General features: G+C 41.9%; 1 protein-coding gene across 1 annotated transcript in view; it reads left to right on the top strand.

Moving 5' to 3' along the window:
• LOC149465150 (protein argonaute-3) overlaps nucleotides 1–21,026 on the top strand; it is a 135,201-nt gene that overhangs the window by 101,668 nt on the left and 12,507 nt on the right. Inside the window, exon 8 of the mRNA XM_089673603.1 lies at nucleotides 4,829–4,976. Within this exon, the coding sequence (XP_089529729.1) occupies nucleotides 4,829–4,976 (148 nt within the window). The remainder of the gene's footprint in view (nucleotides 1–4,828; nucleotides 4,977–21,026) is intronic.

Here is a 21,026-nt window from a genome sequence, read left to right as displayed (position 1 = left end):
TAATTAAAACGTCCCTGTGGTGCAAAGGTGAGGTTTAATTTTTAGGAACATACCGGGGAAGGGCTGCCATTGTTGACTTGTTTTCGAAGGTGCAGGCACCAAGGCTGTCAAAAGTAGTTTAGCTTAAAGCTGAACTCCAGCTCCAAAAAAGAGCAATACTGTGAATCCAAAGATCCTTCAGTAGATTGGAGGCTGTCTCTTGAGAGTCCAAAGTGATTCTGTAAATGGGGTGTGTAGGCAGTGTCAGGGGAGTAATGTACTACACAAACTTGCCTGCAGCATCATTGTACTGTTCTTTAGTTTTCACATTAGTGTGAAGTTCTGTCATAAAGATCAGGCCTATGCTGTGCCACAAACAAAACAGCTTCTTCTGATTAGCTGAGGTAGATAGGTGGTGGATGATGTCACAATGTCCACCTCAGCCAGTCAGAGAAAGCCTTGTATTTATTGATGAAATACAGTGCATCCTTTTTTGTTCCAGGAGCAGGATGGGAAATCCCCATCCCACTGCTAGAACACAGCACTGTATACTGTATGTAGTTGATTCTACATACAGTGTATACAGCGCTTCCAGCGCGTGCATATGTGAAACAAATCATTTGAACTAGCTTCATCCAAATGAATTATTTAAAATCACATACAAGTTGGAATTAGGCTTTAAGGCCATGGTATTTGTGTTCACGGACATTCTGTCAGGGATAATCCAAATTAAAAGGTATGCGCTAATAACAAACTTATACAAAAGTGTATATCATCATCCTAAAAACATTAGTGTTTTAAATAAATTATAGTGTCCAAACATAAATTAGTGTCCAAAAAAAAATATATATATCTTCAGTGACTTGAACCAATTGTGAGAAATCCACCACCAAAGGAGATTAAATGAACTCACCAGAGCTAATGGCTGGTCAGATTATAAACCAGCAACAGCACTTGTGCTCTGGGAGCAATGAACCCGATGTCCAAATAGATATGGTGATGTTTCAGATACTTCCAGATAATAATAATCACGGACAAACAACTTTGCAGCCCAAGCTCTTATGATGAACTTCTCCACTCTTTCTCATACCTCCATGAGAGCATGCAGTACACTCAGGGACAAAAAAGAGAACATAATGGTGCAATACGTTTTTTTCATTTATCTCTTTAATAAGAAAGTATAAGGAAACTCACAAACAAGGTGTCCAACAGACACCAGCTTCAATCGCAAAAAAGGGTTGAGATACAGTTAACGCTCACCGCAGATCTCTCCCATACAGCACAGACCAGCAAGGCTCTCTAACATCCACATCAAATAGGCTACGCCCAACCGGTTTCGTCACACCGACATCATCAAGGGGCGGTACAGGGTGTTTTTTGTAAGTGGCGCTTTTTTCTTTTTTAATTTGGTATTCTGTCAGGGATAAATTAGGGAAAGGTTAAGGCAGCATTCACTTTATAGATTTGTTAACTAGCACAAATTCATGCAGTGATTGTGTTTTCACATCACATGCGTGTATTAAACACAACAAAGTAGCTCATGCACCTTTTTGAGCTTTGAACGTTGTGTTTTTTTTTGTTTTTTTTAACTGTGCCTTTTTCTGCACAAGAAGTACGTGTCTGTTTTGTATGTAGAGTGCCGTTAACAGTACGCAAGCACGCCACACTTTAGGTGTTCACAAATCGCAGCTTTAGTGTTGAGGAAAGGTCAAGCATTAAATGTATGGGACACATTAATTTTTAGGATTTTGGTGAGAATACAGGTAAATGTTAGGGTCAGTTTACAGACGAATTCCAGGTATGGAATTTTTTACATAGTTACATTGGTCATGCTTGGACCAATGTTGATGTGCTTATACAGTTAGGTCCATATATATTGGACACGGCACAATTTTTTAGTTTTTTTCATTGATTTACCAAAATATATTCAAGCTATAGTTATTTAATGGATATGGGCTGAAAGTGCACACTCTCAGGTTTAATTTGAGGGTAAGTACATCCAAATTGGAGGAAGGGTTTAGGCATTACAGCTTTTAGAGTAGCCATCCCCCTTTTTTTACGGGACCAAATGTAATTGGACAATTGAATCAAAAATTGTTTCATAGCCAGGTGTATGCTACTCCTTTGTTATTTCCTCATCAATTAAGCAGGTAAAAGTTCTGGAGTTGATTCTAAGTGTGGTATTTGCATTTGGATTCTATTACTGTGAGCTGTCCATGCAAGTGAAACAGGCCATTGTAAGGCTTCAAAAACTAAACCAATCCATCAGAGAGATAGTAGCAACATTATGAGTGGCCAAATCAACAGTTTGGTCACTGTTTGGAAAGAACGCACTGGTGAGTTCACAAACATAAAAAGGCATAGACGTCCACGGAAGACAACAGTGGTGGATGATCGCAGGATCCACTCTATGGTGAGGAAAAACCCATTCACAACATCCAGACAAGTGAAGGACACTCTCCAGGAGGTGGGCGTATCATTGTCAAAGTCTACAATCAAGAGAAGACTTCACGAGAGCAAATACAGAGGTTTCGCCACAAGGTGAAAACCATTCATAAGCCTGAAGAATAGAAAAGCCAGATTAGACTTTGCCAAAAAACATCTATAAAAAGCCAGACCAGTTCTGGAAAAGCATTCTTTGGATGGATGAAACAAGATTAATCTGTACCAGAATGACAGGAAGAAAAAAGTGTGGAGAAGGCTTGGAACAGCTCATGATCTAAACCACACAACGTCATCTGTAAAACATGGTGGAGCCAGTGTGATAGCATGTGCATGCATGGCTTCCAGTGGCACTGGGTCATTGGTGTTTATTGATAATGTGACAGAAGCAGCCAGATGAATTCTGCAGTGTTTAGAGATATACTGTCAGCCCAGATTCAACCAAATGCAGCAAAGTTGATTGGACGGCGTTTCACAGTACAGATGGACAATGATCCAACACACACTGCAAAAGCAACCCAAGAGCTTTTGAAGGAAAAGTGGAATATTCTGCAATGGCTGAGTCAGTCACTGGATATTAACCCAGTTGAGCATGCATTTCACTTGCTGAAGGCTAAAGTAAAGACAGGGCCACAAACAAAGAACAACGGAAGACAGCTGCAGTTAGAACCTGGCAAAGCATCAGAAAAGAGGAAACCCAGTTTTCAGACTTCCAGACTTCAGGCAGTCATTTCCAGTAAAAGATTCTCAACAAAATATTAAAAATTAACATTTTATTTATAATTATATTCATTTGTCCAATTACATTTGAGCCCCTGAAAATGGAGGGAATGTGTATAAAAATGGTTGCAGTTTCTAAAATTTGTACTTGATATTCCTGTTCAACCCCTTGAATTAAAGCTGAAAGTCTGCAATTCAAATTAATTTGGATTGTTTTGTTTTGTTTTAATTTAATCTGGTGGCATACAGAGCCAAAAGTATGAACATTGTGCATGTGTCCAAATATATATGGACCTAACTGTACCTTACCTGTGGGATCTCATCTAGCTTCCAGGTCCCATATCAAGTGGCTGCTGTGTTGTGAATACATTAAGTCGGCCCCTCGGCACAGCTGCCATTCAGAGTATGCTTTTCATTTTTTGCATTGAATACAAAGGGTTCCCTGTTTGGATAAGATGGAGAGATGGTGACATCATGCTCTCTATAGAAAATGCTTAGCATTCATTCAGAAAATGCAAAGCTTTATGTGACTGATGCCCATGCTGAGCAGCTGACTTCCTGTGTTCAGAATGCAGCAGGGCAGCCACTTGGTACAGGATCTGGAAGCTAGTGGAGATCACTTGAGTGGCAGTGCTTACTGCAGTGATTTCCAACTTTTAGAGAGACCCCACAGGTATAGTATGTGCATAGTTACATTGGTCCAAGCTGGACCAATGTAACTAAGTAAAAAGTGCTATAACTGGATTCCTTCTTTAAAGATGATCTCCATCTTTCTTGCCCCCTTTCCTGTATGTATAGTGTGATGTATTTTTTTTATTTTTTAATTACATTATTACATACATTCAGACTGGTTTAATGCCCCAGGGCAGGATCAGAGTCCTTTTCTTTCTCAGCAGTGATGGTGGGCAGTCCTTCCTCATTGACTTATCATGAGGGCAGGCCTAAAACTGCCTGGGATCCCCAGAAGTGGTTTGAATAATGCTGTCCATCATTTATCTCAGCCTGGTGAACTCCAGTGTAGCTTAAAAAAGAATCCTGGAGTTCAGATTTAATACAGTAATGAAGTCTGCTTCAAAAAAACTATTAAAAGTGCCCCCTGCAGGTTGAAGTCATATTATACTAGTATGCACCGCATACTAGTACATTGAGAGACCTACAAACTGAGCCCTCCGGTGCCTGGGCTGTCACAGCTCCCTCTACACTTTCATCTTAACCAGTATCACTTCTGGGTTATGAATCTTTGGCCTCTTGAATGGCTAGACTTTGGTGACATTGCTCCTGTGCATGCACACAAGATTCACTTTGCCCACAGAGTGGGCTGTAAATGCGATCTGAGCTGCATGTACATGGGTCAGAATGTATTATTGCTAACAGGTAAGGGGGACATTTAATATAAAAACCATGCCTGTCAGCAAATTTTGTCATGCTTGAGTTTACTATCTCTTTAAGGTAAAGGTTAGGGACCCATGATATGTGGAGGAAGTCTATATATTTTACCTTGTTTACAGGGCCAACTACCACTACCAGTGGTACCAGTACCAGGTTCTGTGCACACACAAAAAACCCTGCATATTGAATAAATCCTGTTTTGATTTTTGTGCTTTCTGGAAACCCTGTTTCTCTCCACCTTTTATATACCACAAGCTAAATAGGGTTGTAATGTTGTTCTGTATTTTTTATTTTGTAGCTTTCCTTTACAGCTGGAGAATGGGCAGACCGTGGAAAGAACAGTTGCTCAGTACTTTAGAGAAAAGTATAATCTCCAGCTGAAGTATCCTCATTTGCCTTGTCTGCAAGTTGGACAGGAACAAAAACACACATACCTGCCTCTAGAAGTAAGGACCATCTGCTTACATACTTTATCTAACACTTGTGTGAGAAAGGGGGGTATGTGATATCTCTGCATCTTTTGGATGAATTGCTTAATGTCTTTTGCTTGTTCACTTTATTTGATCCTGACAGCCTATAAATTTGCATAAAAAATGTTTTATGTTTATTATTGTTCAGTGTATGATGCTGTTACGTAAAATGTAATGCTGGTATTGTTGGGGTTTTTTCACACTTCTCCTTTCCTGCTTAACACAGGTTGTCATAAGTTAACTTGTGTTGTGCTTAGACAGCCCATTCCTTATCAATGAGCCTCCAACACACAAGAATAAACCAAAAAATGTGCATGCAGCATTGCACTAATGTGCATTGTGGTAACAGTCTTGATTTCAGAAGTGTGTTTTTAACCCTAAAACTTTCACCAGAGTTTAAATGAAAAATAAGCCAAAATCATTTTTTCTACTAGTTAGAATTCCAGGTAAGGATATTTTCTACAATCACATTGATCTAGCTTGGACCAATGTACTGTGCATATACCATACCTGGTCATTCCCCCTGGTTGGTGGAAATCAGTGAAGTAGACATTGCTACTCCAGTGATCTTCACTTTCTTCCAGTTCCTGTGACTCCCCTGCTGCATTCTGAGCACAAAAGGCTGGCTGCTGGGCAAGGGCATTCAAAGAATGTTTTGCATTTTCTGAATGAATGCAAAGCATTAAACTCCAAGGAGCAGGGCTCTCCTAACCCTCTTGTATTGAACTGTATTGTTGCTGTATTGTCTCCCTTTATATTGTAAAGCGCTGAGCAAACTGTTGGCGCTATATAAATCCTGAATAATAATAATTCTCTGATTAGACAAGGTGGAGCGCATGATGTCACACCCCACCTCTCTACCTTGTATAATCAACGAACACTTTGCATTTATTCAGAAAATGCAAAGCACTCTCTGAATGTCATCCGTGCCGATTGGTCAACCTCCTGTGTTCACAATGCAGAGGGTCAGCTGCTCGGCACAGGACACAGAGGCAAGTGGAGCGTACTGGAGCTGTAGTGTCTGCTTGATTTCCAGCTTCCAGGAGGATTTAATATATGCATATTTACACTGGTTCAAGCTGGATCAATGTAACTTTGTAAAAAAAAAAAAAAATCTATACCTGGAATTCATCTTTAAGCTACACATACCAGTATTTGTGCTAAAATATTTTCAAATAAACAATAGGACACATGTATGGAAGATGCTAAAATGTGGGTAAATCCATTTTGAGTTGAAATAGATTTCTTAGCTGGTCACTGGGACTTTCTCCAGTAGGGGGATATAGATAACAATGAAAACCTGACTTCAGATCTATTCCCTCCCCAAACTTTTAAACTTTAGAGGGAAAGCATTTGACAAGTGTAGTATAAAACCATCAGTGTTTTTTTAGTTCAACCCATTGAGCACAATAAAATAAACATTCCCCAATAAACTATGCATTAAAATTTTTACTCCATCTTACTCTAGCACTTTCAATTTACAACTTTCAATGCTACTGTCCCTACGTTTCTCTATTCTGCTTCCCTGAACTTTCAGTCTTCACATAAAAGTGTTAATGGTAGATAGAGTAGTCTTTAGTTAGTCTGTTAGCTTGGAGAAAGGATAGGGAAGGAGCAGGGGAATGCCTTATCATCCTAGGATGTGGGACTGTGTGTTTCTATTGATGCACATAGTGTAGGATGACACAACTCTAGTCCCTGCAAACAAGGGTGACTCATTGGGACACTGCAAGAAATGGATTAAAAGATAATAGTTGGCTATGAGATAATCAGTATGTGATTAATGCAGCTGCTGAAAGTGCTTAATAAAACTGAGGGTTTAAAGGGTAAGTTAACCCTCGTATCCTAGCCTCTCTTTGATATGCAGTTGTCATGGTGCTGCATGTGATCAGTTATGACATTGGCCATTTGATGGTTTGACAGTTTGGTTGAGAGCTTGCCTTGAATGTACAGTTGGGTACACACTATGAGAAAATCAGACAAACAATCCGATTTTTCCAAAAAGGCAAACATTCTTTCTTGTGTACAATTTCTATGTTGCCACTTTCTTTCAGGTTGTTCTTTGTTTCTGATCATGCATGCTTTTTTCTGTTTGATTATTTCCGTACAATTACTGTACACATTGAGTGAAAATCAGACGTTGGTTTCAAGTACGATAAAATTTTCTAGCTCACACGGTTTTTTTTTGGTTTTTTTTTTTGCCTGAATAGTCAGAATTGGCTGTCAAAATCACTATACTAACGATCTGGTAATCGACCGATCATTCCCCATACAGAATTTTTGCTCTGATTTTCTTTATAGTGTGGTTTTTTTTTTGCCCAGCTTAACTCTTTTGGAAAACCGTTAAACTAACAGGTTTAGTTCCGCTATAACCACTTCAGCTCCGGAAGATTTTACCCCCTTCATGACCAAGCCATTTTTTTCTATTTGCCATTGCACTAATTTAACTAGCAATTGCATGGTCATGCAACGTTGTATACAAATGAAATTTATAAAAAAAAAATTCACACAAATAGAACTTTCTTTTGGTGGTACTTGATCACCACTGGGTTTATTTTTTATTTTAAAAATAAAAAAAAGACTTAAAATTTTTTTCTGTTATAAAACACATCCAATAAAAAAAAATATAATTTCTTCACAAATTTGGGCCAAAATGTATTCTGCTAAGTTATAGCGTCCACAAACTATGGGATATATTTCTGAAAATTGATAGTTCCTGATGTACTGATGGTCGATTTCATTTCTTGAAGGCCCTGAGGCAATTGTAATGGCGTTGCAGTGATCAGGGACACTGATTAGTGACAGCATGTTAAAAAACAAAAAACAAAAAAAAAACTTGAATTTAATTTTTATTAAATATTTTATATTTGTTAACTATTATTATTATTATTTTTTTTTTTTTTTTTTGTAAATACTTTCATCAGAGTAGTTCAGTGTTATCATAGTATAATTGTACTACACTGGAGGGGTGATCAGGTATTTTTTTTATTTTTTTTTTTTAAACTTTGCTGGTACAGTGAAGATCATTGTACCAGAAATTCTTTGAACTGTCATGAATGGGTTAAACTCATGACAGCTGTGAATACTAGTGATCTGTGATTGACTACAGCTAATCACATGGTACGGGGTGCTGTCATTGGCCCAGGTATCATATGACTGTTGTTGACCATTCACAGCTTACTAGTAAATTAAGCAAAGCTGCGGATCTGCATTCCACTGTGTGTGGTGGACATAGCGGTCATGGAGAGGAGGGGGAACCCCCTCTGTCTGTAGTAGTTTAGTTTCACCACAGTAACAAAGTACTACTTGGGAAGGGGGGGGGTGATCATAGATTTTGTTAACACTTTGCTGTTAAAATGATGATCACTGTAACAGCAATGTTTTGAACTATCATGAATGGGTTTAATTCAGAACGGCTGTGATTACTAGTGATCTGTGATTGGCTATATCTAATCACATGTTACATGGTGCTGTGGTTGGCCCAGGTACCATGTGATAGCTGTGGGCCAATCACAGCATCAATCTATAGCAGTGGTCCCCAAACTTTCCAAAGAAAGGGCCAGTTTACTGTCTTTCAGATTTTTTTTTTGGGGGGGTGAGCTGTGACCAGTGGGAGTAAACCATGCCTGATCTTTGCGATTAGGTGAAGTAGTTGATGCCAGTGGGAGGAATAGTACCCCATTTTTGGTGTCATTGGAAAGAATTTTGTCCCATCGTTGGTGTCAGTGGAAGAAATAGTGCCCCATTGTTGATATCAGTGGCAGGAATTATGCCCCATCGTTGCTGTCAGTGGCAGGAGTATTGCCTCAAGTATTGCCTTAAGGCAAGCAAAGAACCACAATTTGGAGACCACTGCTCTATAGAAAGCAGAGTTGTTATGAATGACTTTCATAACAACCTTGTTGACAAAGTAAACCGATCACATGATCCCCAGACCGCTCAAAGTGGCTGGGCATCGGGAGCTGCAACCTGCTGTGTCCAGTGGACACAGCAGTCGTGGGAGTGGCACGCTACACGCCCCTAACCGAGGACAGCCTGGGTGGCCTACATGGTTGTGACCCAGCCTGCCCTTGCCACCCGCCCACAGTAAATGTACTATGGGTGGGCACAAACCGTTAAATAACACGTTATACTTCCCAGCTTTGTGCAATGAAATTGAGACAAAGCAGTCCTGAACCTCTGCTTCTGAGGTCCTCCGCCGGCAATCTTGACTGCTCCTCTTCTCCTAGTTCTCCCATAGCATACTACTTGCTAAAATTGTGCTCAGGAGAGGATTATTTGGGCAGACAAAATGGCCAACACACCTAAATGCTTGCAAAAGCATCTAAATACACCTAACCACTAATGAAATTAATGAATGTCCAAACACTTGACATACCTGAAAGCGTCCAAATGCATTTGGAAAATGCAGCTTTATGTGTGGTTTTAAGGCTACTTTTCTCTTGGCAGAAGAAAGGCTTCCAAAAGAGCCTAGTGTGCATAAGGCCAAAGGCTTCTCTATATACAGCTACTACTGCTCAGTAAAAGAGTTGCATTCACTCTCCCCAGACATCTACTTCCAAAGCAAGACTTGGCACCTCCTTCCATCGCAAGCCCTGGACTCCTCCCCAAACCTGCCCAAAAGTTCTCCTCACAATGAAGGGGCACCTTATTCTTGGGAATAGGGACATCTGTTGGCATTTGAGCCATTCTGGATCTGAGACATCCGAACCTCTGGGTTCAATCTGTCATTTCAAAGAGGTACAAAATTAGAGTTTCAACTGCTTCCAGTCTGCCACACTCCAAAGACATGCTGGTAGGTTGATAGGCTCCTGTCTAAATTGTCCCTAGTATGTGTATGTATGAATGTAAGTTAGGGACCTCAGATTGTACGCCCCTTGAGGGTTAAGGACTGATGTTAATAATAATGTTTCTATTCAAATCTATTTACAGCACAAAAACCAAATGAGGAAATTTACCCAATACTGAACCTAAAATTTATAAACTGATCTTTTGTGTACAAAAATTAAGGCTGTAATCAACAAGATCTGGCATTGCTTCTCTAAGACGTGGAATTTCTTGCATCAGTTGACATACAAGATGCCTAACTCTACATCCCCATTTTCCCCTCACACCAACATTTTCTGACTTTTGCTGTGAGACCAACACTTCAGTTTATAGCACTACCCCCTTGCTCTTCTTTGCAGCCTGAGTGCTTACAGAGGTGCTTGCACTGCTTCTGACTTTCTATGAAAGAAATGGCATTCATGTCACAGGTAACCTAGACTATCTTCTACTCCAGGATTACTCAGCCTTGCTTCCAATATCCAATTCACTTCCTTCAAACCTTTGGCTGGATAAATAACTTTCCAAACACAGCACTCCAGCCCTCAAACTAGAGTACCTAGGCCTAATCTTGGACACAGCCCAAGCTAGACCTTCATTGGTCCAGTGAAGCAACACTGAACTAGATTTCATGAAATGTCTTCAGCTTAGCCCCTCTAAGCCCGCTGCCTCTAAAGTGACTCATTTCAAAAACCCATATGAAACTGTATTTGTAGGTCAAGTCCCAATTCGACATTCTTTTTTTTCTACTCAATTGCTCCTTCACCATAGAGGGCCACCAGCATGACCACCCATTTAAACACCAATGAAAGAAGACTGTGAGACTTTTTTTCTCAGGCTCACAAAGAACACATTTATATTTCACACAGGGGCTATCAATTGCACCGATAAAAAAAAAAAAAAAGCAAAATAGAGAAAACAGTGCTCTAACGCCAACAAGGCAAAAGGTACGCCCACGCAGGGGCTATCAATGGCACATAAATTACAATAACATTAATGTAACTCTGACTATAACAACTAAAGGCAGCTGTCCACTGTCACACCAAAAACAAACAGAGATAGAGAGAAAAGAAAAAAAAAAAACCAAAGAGCAGGGGTCCAAGAGCGCCAATACCGAACGCCATTACATCCCCAGACTAGCCGGGGGGAGCGTGGGAAAGGCATATTGCAACCACGGCTCCCATATTTTAAAAAATTTACGTTGGGAGTTCTTGCATATACTTGACATCTGTTTGTTGAGCATCATAGTGGTCATACGATCCCGCACCCCCTGAAGAAGGACAAACGGACTCTTCCAGGCCTAAGCAATTGTTCTAGTGGCCGATAAAAACAAATAGGAAGCCAACTTCTGCTGATGAGCCAAGAGGCCCGGTATGGGGCAATGAAGCAAGGCATACCGAGCATCCCGGCGTATGGAGAGATGGAACAAAGTGAAAAGGAGGCCAAACACACGAGAACAAAAATGAAACAGTCTCGTGCATGACCACCAGATATGCAATACATCGCCACGATGGCCACAACCCCGAAAACATCGATCACTACAGGCAGGGTTAGCCTGGGCCAAACGAGCCGGAACCCAATACCAACGAAACAATACCTTATAGGCTGCCTCCAGCGTGGTCGTATTGAATGAGCATTTAGCTATGAGTGACCAGGCCTTATTCCAGTCCTCCGGATCCACAGCCACTCCCAGGTCGCGCTCCCACTGAACAACATATGAAAGAACGTGCGTCTGTTCAGAGCTGCATAAAGAAGGGAGATAAGGCCCGGGGTGCCTGGACGCTGCTGGCAAAGCTGTTCAAAGGCAGATTTCTGGTATGGGAAAGCCGAAGTGTACCGCAGCGAGAGCAGCCAGTGCCGCAATTGAAGGTATCGAAAAAATTCCCCTGGGGGAACATTCCGGGACTCCCGAAGAGAATTCCAGGTAGGGAAGGACTGAAAAATCAAAAAGTGTCGCACCTGCGAAAAACCATTAGTCACCCACCAAGAAAACGCCCTTGGGTGATCTAAACCCGGTGGGAAAAGAGGGTTGTTAATAATTGGGAGCAAAGACAGAAAGGGTGACATTAGGCCACTGGAGTAACGTACCGAGTCCCAGACTTGTAAGCCATGGAGCAACATCGAACTCAGTGCCGCAGGGCAGGGGGAAGCGTCGACTGTGCGATAGGGGCACAATTAGGTAGTTCCAGCAGGACCCAGAGAGGAGCGTCAGAGGAAGCGTGCAACATAGACAGCGGGGCAATCTGGCTTGCCTGATAATACTTAGGCACCCCAAGACCACCCTGGAGTCTATGAGCAAAGAGCGTATTTCTGGAGACTCTGGGGTGCTTATTGGCTCAGATAAAGCGCATAATCCTCGCCTGAATCAACCGAAGAAAATGAGGGGGAACCCGCACTGGGAGGGTGCGAAAATAATAACAATTTCGGCAGGATGGTCATTTTCACCGAATGAACCCGTCCTATCCAAGACAGGTGCGGAAATTGCCAGGAATGCATAAGAGAAGCTAGAGCGCTAAGCAATGGATAATAATTTGCAGCAAACAGGGAGTCATAGGTGGGGGTCAAGCAAATGCCTAAGTATTCAAGAGAAGAGGGAGCCCATTTGTAAGGGAAGTGGGATTGTAAGCGCGAAACCAAATCTGAAGCCAAAGTAATATTGAGAGCGACCGTCTTATCCAAGTTAATACGGAGACCCGAAATCAAGGAGAAGCTCTCAAGAACCCGTTGCAAATTAGGAAGCGTCGTCAGTGGATTAGTAAGAGTCAAGAGGGCATCGTCCGCAAAAAGGTTCAGATTAAACTCCTGTCCCGCGATACATTGCAATCGGTCTGGAGCGCTAAAGCCAGCGGCTCAAGCGCCAGGACAAAGAGCGCTGGGGACAGGAGGCAGCCCTGTCTCGTCCCTCGCCCAATAGGAAAGGGATCCAAGAAATGCCCAGCATATTTAATGGAGGCCAAAGGAGAAGAATACAAGGCTTGAATCCAAGAAAGAATAGAATCCCCAAAACCCCAACGAGACAGCACAAACCGCAGATATTCCCAGGATAGAAAATCAAAGGCTTTATATAGGTCTAAGGACAGTAAGAATCCCTGGATTTTCCGCTGTTGCAGAAAATGTATAAAATGGACCACCTTACGAACGTTATCACCCGCCTGCCTCCCAGGGATGAACCCTACTTGGTCCCTGTGGACCAGGCTACGCAAATATTTATTGATGCGAAAACTAAGGATCTTGCCCAATATCTTCAGCTCTTCATTAAGAAGATAAATGGGCCGGAAGGCTTGCGGTTCCTGTACATCATCGGTCATCTTAGGAATCATAAAGATATGCGCTCTAAGCGCGTCTGGAGAGGGCAAGGAGCCCTGTCGTAACTCAATGAAATAGTCAGCCAAAAAGGGCGCCAACAGGGCCAAGAATTTCTTATAATAGAGACCGGAGAAGCCATCGGGACCTGGGGCCACGGTGGACCGTAAAGATTTGATAGCTTGGAGCACTTCCGGTACGGTAACACCGGCGTTGAGGGCCACCTGTGCTGCCTCAGATAATCCAGGAAGATGGAGATCTTGAAAGAATGCCTCTGCTTGAGCCACAGGGAAGGGATCTGGTTTAGCTTGGAGGCGCAAAATGAAGTCCGAGAAACGGGAAACAATCTGCCGGGGATTAGAAGTACAGCCACCTGTGGGAAGTCGCAGTCAGATCGGTTTATGGGGTTTCCCCACAGAATTGAGTTTCCTGGCCAGCGTTGGACCTGGCTTATTAGCACAGGAATAAAATTTGTGTTTGGTCCAACGCAGGGCCCGTTCTGCCTCTGAAGAGGCAAGTAGGTCCAACTTTGCCTCCAGATCGTTCCGAGCGCGTTTATGGGCCGCGGATGAAGATGACTTCCAACACGCATCCGCAGAGGCCAGGAGACAATGAAGCTCCAAAGTTGGCGCTCCCGCTCCCGGACCGCCGCCAGCTGCATAACATGACCCCGCACAGTGGCCTTATTCGCCTCCCATAGGGTCACTGCTGAACAAAGAACACATTTAACCCTCTTTGCACACAAAGCTTACCTGACCATTAAATATCAAGAGCGTGAATATAAACTGTTGACACAAAGGTACAAAACCCTTCATCAACTACATTAGGTATACCCCCAGATCTGATTATGTAGGTGATGCCATGAGGCAGTGGTTATGCTTCTCCATGTATTCTTGGAGTGCCACGATTGCAGGATTTTTGGAATATTGTTAAAAACACAAGTGTCTCCTGTGGGCAAGCCATTTGTATGTTTATTTCACAATACAACTTTATTGATACTTAAGAAATACAAAATCCCCCGCTCAAACATCCACTGACTACAGCTGAGGCATGAATACCAACACTGTGGGGGAAAAAAAAATTAACCTCCCACCAAAATGCATTGATACACTATATTGCCAAAAGTATTGGGACACCTTCCTTTACACGCATTAAACTTTATTGGCATCCCAGTCTTAGTCCGTAGGGTTCAGTTTTGAGTTGGCCCACCCTTGGCAGCTATAACAGCTTCAACTCTTCTGGGAAGACTGTCCACAAGGTTTAGGAGTGTGTCTATGGGAATATTTGACCATTCTTCCAGAAGCACGTTTGTAAGGTCAGGCACTGATGTCAGACGAGAAGGCCTGGCTCGCAGTCCCGCTCTAATTCATCCCAAAGGTGTTCTATCAGATTGAGGTCAGGTCAGGACTCTGTGCAGGCCAGTCACATTCCTCCACCCCAAATTCGCTCATCTGTGTCTTTATAGACCTTGCTTTGTGCGCAGTCATGTTGGAACAGGAAGGAGCCATCCCCAAACTATTCCCACAAAGTTGGGAGCATGAAATTTTCCAACATGCTGGTGCCTTACGAGTTCCCTTCACTGGAACTAAGGGGCCTAGCCCAACCCTTGAAAAACAACCTCACGCCATAATCCCTCCTCCACCAAACTTTTACACTTGGCACAATGCAGTCAGGCAAGTACCATTCTCATGGCACCTACCCAACCCAAACGCATCCATCGGATTGCCAGGCAGAGAAGTGTGATTAGACAGAGACATTTTCTCTGGAGTGAATAGAGTCCAGTGGCGGCGTGCTTTACACCACTGCATCCGACACTTTGCATTGCACTTGGTAATGTAAGGCTTGGATACAAAGGCTTGGCCATGGAAACTCATTTCATGAAGCTCTCTATGCAATGTTGTGCTAATCTGAGGGCCACATGAAGTTTGAAGGTCTATAGCTATTGACTCTGCAGTCAGTTGTCGACTTCTGCACACTGTGCTCTTCAGTATGAGCTGACCCCGCTCTGCCATTTTGCGCAGCCTCCCACTTCGTTGCGGAGTCGCTGCTGTTCCCAGTTGCTTCCACTTTGTTATAATACCACTAACAGTTGACCGTGGAATATTTAGTAGCGAGGAAATTTCACGGATGGACTTATTGTACAGGTGGCAACCTATCACAGTACCATGCCTGAATTTACTGAGTTCCTGAGAGCAACCCATTCTTTCAAAAAGGTTTGTAGAAGCAGTCTGCATGCCTAGGTGCTTTATTTTATACATTTGTGGCTATGGAGGTGATTGGAACACCTAAATCCAAAGATGTGGAGGAGTGTCCCAATACTTTTGGCAGTATAGTGTATATCAGAATTAATGAGATCCAGCAAATGAAGAACCTTGCGTTTTTAGCCCTGAGTAACCAGGATGAGAAATTCTTCTGCACAACAACACTGTGGTTTTTGTACAAGGATGCAATGACCCTAATTCAATCAGAAAAAATACTTCTGAGCATTTTCACCTCTGTGATGGTCCAGGGGGGGTTAGGGACCCCACTATTCTCTGCCCCCTCCTTTTTTTTTTTTTTTTCTTTTCCTCTTACCCTTTCCTTCTAATGCTCCTCCCTTCCTGTGCTATTTTATATACTCAGTGAGTCGCTAAGAGCCTGAGCCAACCACTTCCTCCCCCTCCACAGCCCAGCTCTCCAGTGAGTGCTGGAGCTGATGACGGACAGTCGCCGGCTCTATGCTCACTGAAGACCAGAGTACTGATCAACCAGCCCTTTTTGATCCTCCGTTCCCAGTCTGCGGGGGATAGATGCAACATTGGACCGATGGTGCATCCACCTAGGTTAGTATGATTGCTTGTTATTTTCAATTCCCAACCGTCAGGTCAAAACAGCATCCCTCAGTTTGCTTCTGCATGAGAGTTCAGCACTTAATGGCAACTTCGTTCAAGGCAATGCCTCTTGCACAGTTTCCCTCCAGACCTCTTCAATCCAACATACTTAGGATGCAGAAAAAACAAATCTAATCTGAAATTGTCAAATGCTGTTGTCCAGCCAAAGCTCTACCCAACAAGGTGGGTCTTCAGTCCTGTCCTAGAATTCCTTCACACGCCCTGGAAGGTGGCAACAAACGGATGCCAACCTTACAGGCTGGGGCAGAGTTTACTATTCCTTGACTGTCCAGGGGACCTGGTCAATACAGGATTTGAAACTTCCCACCAACATCCTGGTACTGAAAGCCATTATAGTATCTTTGCAATGCTGGACCTCCCTTCTATAATATCATCCAGTCAGGGTGCAGTCATACAATGCCATAGCAGTGGCTTACATAAACCATCAAGGGGGCATCAGAAGTCCAGTTGCCCCAAAAGAAGCAAGTCTGATACACTCCTGGGCAGAAACTCACGTTCCAGCTGTCCGCATCACTGGAGTGGACAGTTGGCAGGCAGACCTCCTAAGCTGCCAATACCTAGATCTGTGGAAGTGGTCTTTGCACCCTGAGATCTTTCAGAGGCCATATCAGAAGCAGGGAAAACCTGATGTGAACATTCTGGTCGCCAAGTTCAACAGGAAGCTGAACAAGCTTGTAGCCAAGCTCAAGGAAGATATAGCCTTTGCATTGAAAGCTCTGGTGATTCCTTTGGCTCAAGTAAAGCTATTTTATGTCTTTGCTCCTACAAATTTCTTCCCTCGACTGCTGCGATAAATGGTATAAGAAAGGGTCCTGGTAATCCTCATTTCTCCAGATTGTGCCAGAAGAGCATGGTACACAGACATAGACTTCTGGAAGACAAGCCTTGGCCTTTTCCAAACAGACCAGGTCTACTGACCCAAGGATCACTTAGTTTATTGCTTGGGTACATCCCGTCGTCTAAGAATACAAGTCCTTTCTCCTATACTGTACAGTTAGGATAATAGGAATGTAGGCTTGAATTCCTTCTCTGATAGTACAATACAGGAAACAGGCACTTACCGTTTGTCTTAATCGCTTCTTATTATCCACAAAATGGAGTCTCACAGAGTGGCTGGAGTTGCATGGTGTGCTCTGGGGGTGGCCCTAGCAAGTTTTTTGCTAGATCCAATCTCCTGAATGTAGCTGAATATAACCCTTGGTCTAAGAATAAGCTGTAGTATACCCCAAGGTAAGTAATTTACAATTAAATCAACATTTCTATATTAACAAACAAAGCAGCCTAGCAAAAGTGGCAGCTAGAATGTGAAGACAATTTACCACTGACCGGGGTGCTTAAAATGGTTGGCTTTTAAACATGTATATAAATCCTTTATGCTAAAATAAAAAAAAATCTGTTATAACAGTCAGAGAGAGAAGAATTTAAAACAACTACAGCCCTGAGTTTATTATTGTTTTGTTCAGTCAGCTTCCGGCTGTCACATAAAGGTGATCTTGGGCAGCTGCATAACTACCTCAACTCATGTTGACAATGCTGCTTTCCAAAGGCGTGTCTGTTCCTCTTCCATGGGTGTGGAGAAATGTTGGTGCAGAAAGTGTGTTACTGGCCTGATCACCAGGCGAAAATAAAGGGATAAAAGGAAAAAAAAAAAAAAAACCTAATTCAGCCACCACATTTAGGAGCTGAGAAGCTGCAATATATACATTTTTTTTGGTTTTAATACCACGTTAAGAATCTCTCTTCAAAACTGGATCTTGTTCATACTTCAAATTTAGGTCAAATATATATACTGTAGATGGAGGGGTTTATTTGTGCCCATAGTAGTGAGTTTGGTCAGCACTGCGTTAGTGAACCTTATATAGAAAAAGATTGTTGAACCTTAAATAGTTGTGGACACTGGATGTGCTACATATGCCCAAAAAGACACTTGTCATTATTTCTCAGCTCTGAAAATCAAGTAGTGTAAATACAGCAGCTCCTGCTTAGCAGGTGCTGCTGTCAAAAACTGGACTATCTTCATTAGTGTTTATCAGCACTTTTCAGAAACCTTTATTATTATTTGTTTTGTTTGTTAATTTTTTTTTTTCGTGTCACCTTTTAACCGCTTGACAACCGGACTATAGCCGAATGATGGCTACAGCGCGGTTGTCCAGTTCTGGGAGGGCATCATATGACGTCCTCTCAGAATGTGCCCCCTCCTGTGGTGTGCACTCAGCGCTGTCTTTGATCACATGACAACACATCACAGCTGATCACATGACAAGGTAAAAGGCCAATCACAGCTTTTTACCACGTGATCAGCTGTGTCCAATGACACAGTTGATCACAAAGTAAATACAGTTGCCGGTTATCTGCAGCACTTTCCTCACGCTGTCACAGCTTGAGGAAAGTACTGCCAATAACCGGCAAGTTTCACAGAGGACACCTGCTGTGATAATCTGTGCCCCGATTATCAATGCAGCCACAAAAATGCCCAGCAGTGCTACCCGTCAGTGCCGCCTATCTGTGCCCATCAATGCTGCATATCAGTGCAGCAGCATCAGTGCCTCCTCCTCAATTCCCTCCAGTGCCACCTCATCAGTGCAGCCTCATCAATGCACATCAGTGAAGGAGAAAATGTACCTGTTTGCAAAATTTTATAATAGAAACAAAGAAAAACTTTTTTTTTTCTTCAAATTTTTTGGTCTTTTTTCATTTATAGTGCAAAAAAATTAAAAACTCAGTGGCAATTAAATACGACCAAAAGAAAGCTATATTTGTGTGAAAAAAAGATAAAATTTCATATGGGTACAGTGTCGCATGGCTGTGCAATTGTCATTCAAAGTGCAACAGCGCTAAAAGCTGAAAATTGGCCTGGGTAGGAAGGGGGTAAAAGTGCCCGGTAGGCAAGTGGTTAAAAAAAAAGTGTAAAATAAAAAGGAAAAACGTTATTTCATTTGTAAGTAACCTTGCAGTGCTTTATACCAGAATCATCATTTTAGTGTAATTTTAAACAGGACAAATTATAGAATAAAATGTATACTTTTAATCTACAGTAACACTATCTTTTTAATGAACGCTGGTCAAAAATTAAAAATCTTTTTTTTTTTTTAATTTTTGTTTTTTGTCTACGGATTGTATAAAAAATAAGTTTTCCAAGACAATATCACAAAAAAGTCTTTTGTTCTTTAAAAACAGTATACTGTATGTATTGCTTTATTTTAGGTAATGACAATTGTATTGCCAAATAAACCGATTCAAAGCAGAAATGTAAGAAACTGCTTTGGTCCATGGGGTGTACAGGGGTGAGAGGTGAAGTGGTTAAAGTGAAATTCCTGTCTAACTATATTTAAAAACGTTCCCTCCTGCTTCTTTCTACCTATTCTGCCAATGCTGTAAGAAAAAAAAAATGGTGTATACAAACCTATTTTCAGCCTGGTCTGGTCATGTGATCCCCTGTTTCAGTGAGCCACGGCTGCAGGGGAGAGGATGTAGCGCCTACAGCTGGGAATTCCAGGAGCGGTGCCATCACCTGTGAGTTCCCATAGCCCAGCTGTCTGACAAAGGGGAGCCGGAGCTGTGGATCATATGACCAGACAGGAGAAGGCTGAAGATATGCAAGTTTCTTACACAGATTAGGCAACATAGGTAACAGGAAGGGGGAGGAACATTTTTAATGGTTAGTGTTAGGCAGGAATACTAAATTAAAAAAAAAAAATGTTCATGAATGTGCTCACTAAAGGAAACCAAATGGAGCTTGTTTTTTGGTTTTCTTCAAAATTCCCTATAACCACTTCAGCGCTGGAAGGTTTTACCCCCTTCATGACCAGGCCATTTTTTGCTAATTAGCACTGCATTATATTAACTGGTAGTTGTCCAGTCATGCAATGCTGTACCCAAGTGAAGTTTGTATCATTTTCACACAAATAGAACTGTCTTTTGGTGGAATTTGATCACCACTGTTTTTTTTATTATATAAACGAAAAAAGACCAAAAATTTGAAAATTAATATTTTGTACTTTCTGCTTTAAAACATATCCAATAAAAAAATTAAAAATTCCTTCAGAAATTTAGGCCAAAATGTATTCTGCTACATGTTTTTGGTTAAAAAAAAAAAAAAAAAAAAAAAGATTGGTTTGCGTAAAAGTTATAGCACTACTAATGGCGATGATCAGCGATTTATAGTGGGACTGCGATAGTGTGGAAGGCAATCTGACACTAACTCTGGGTGGGAACTGACTAACTGACCTGGATATCACCAGCGACCCTAATATAGTGATCAGAGATAATACTATACACTGTCACTGTACTAATGACACCGGCTGGGAAGGGGTTAACATCTCAGGGTAGTCAAGGGGTTAAGTGTGTGCCTAACAAGTGTTGTGTGTAATGTGTGCTGCTTTTTACTAAAAATCCCTTTGTTCCTTCTCCCTGCTTTGCAGGGAGAAGAAACAAAGATTGTTGCCTTTGTACAGAACCTCGTGTTGATTGTTAATACAGGGCTCTGGGTTGTGATTGTACACACCAGATAAACAGGTACCGGCCGAGAGCTGCTAACAAAATCTTACTGTGTACAATCACATTGGGAGTCAAGCAGGAGCACGCCCTGTACCCGAAAGAGGCCAGCGACTTACAGGTACATCGCTGTGCCTGTATGTGTCTCCCATCTGCAGTGCATTACAGGTTGGGGGTCCTTAAGTGGATAAACATTCTTTATAGGGTTCAAAAGGAGAAATGAATGCAGAAAAATGACAGGCTGACATTTTAGCATATTTATTTGAAATCTTTAACTATAGCTCATATGTGTAATTTTTAAATATGAAGTAACTGTACAGCATGTGATTGAATATCTCTATATATTCCTACATTTCTGCATGCTTCCACGGGAACTGTTTTTCTCACACCTCAGTAATGGTTGCCTTTATGAACAGGAGCATGTCAAAAAGTGACCATTTGGAGAAATGGAGATGCCATTGCAAAGGGCTTGTCACCCTATCCATGCTCAACCAGCTTGTGAATTATAAAGTAA

The sequence above is a fragment of the Staurois parvus genome, unplaced genomic scaffold, assembly GCF_062004578.1.
Source record: "Staurois parvus isolate SC_StPar_1 unplaced genomic scaffold, SC_StPar_1.0 ptg000142l, whole genome shotgun sequence".
NCBI lineage: Eukaryota > Metazoa > Chordata > Amphibia > Anura > Ranidae > Staurois > Staurois parvus.
The sequence above is the reverse complement of the archived record's forward strand: the minus strand, read 5'-3'. Positions and strand labels throughout refer to the sequence as shown.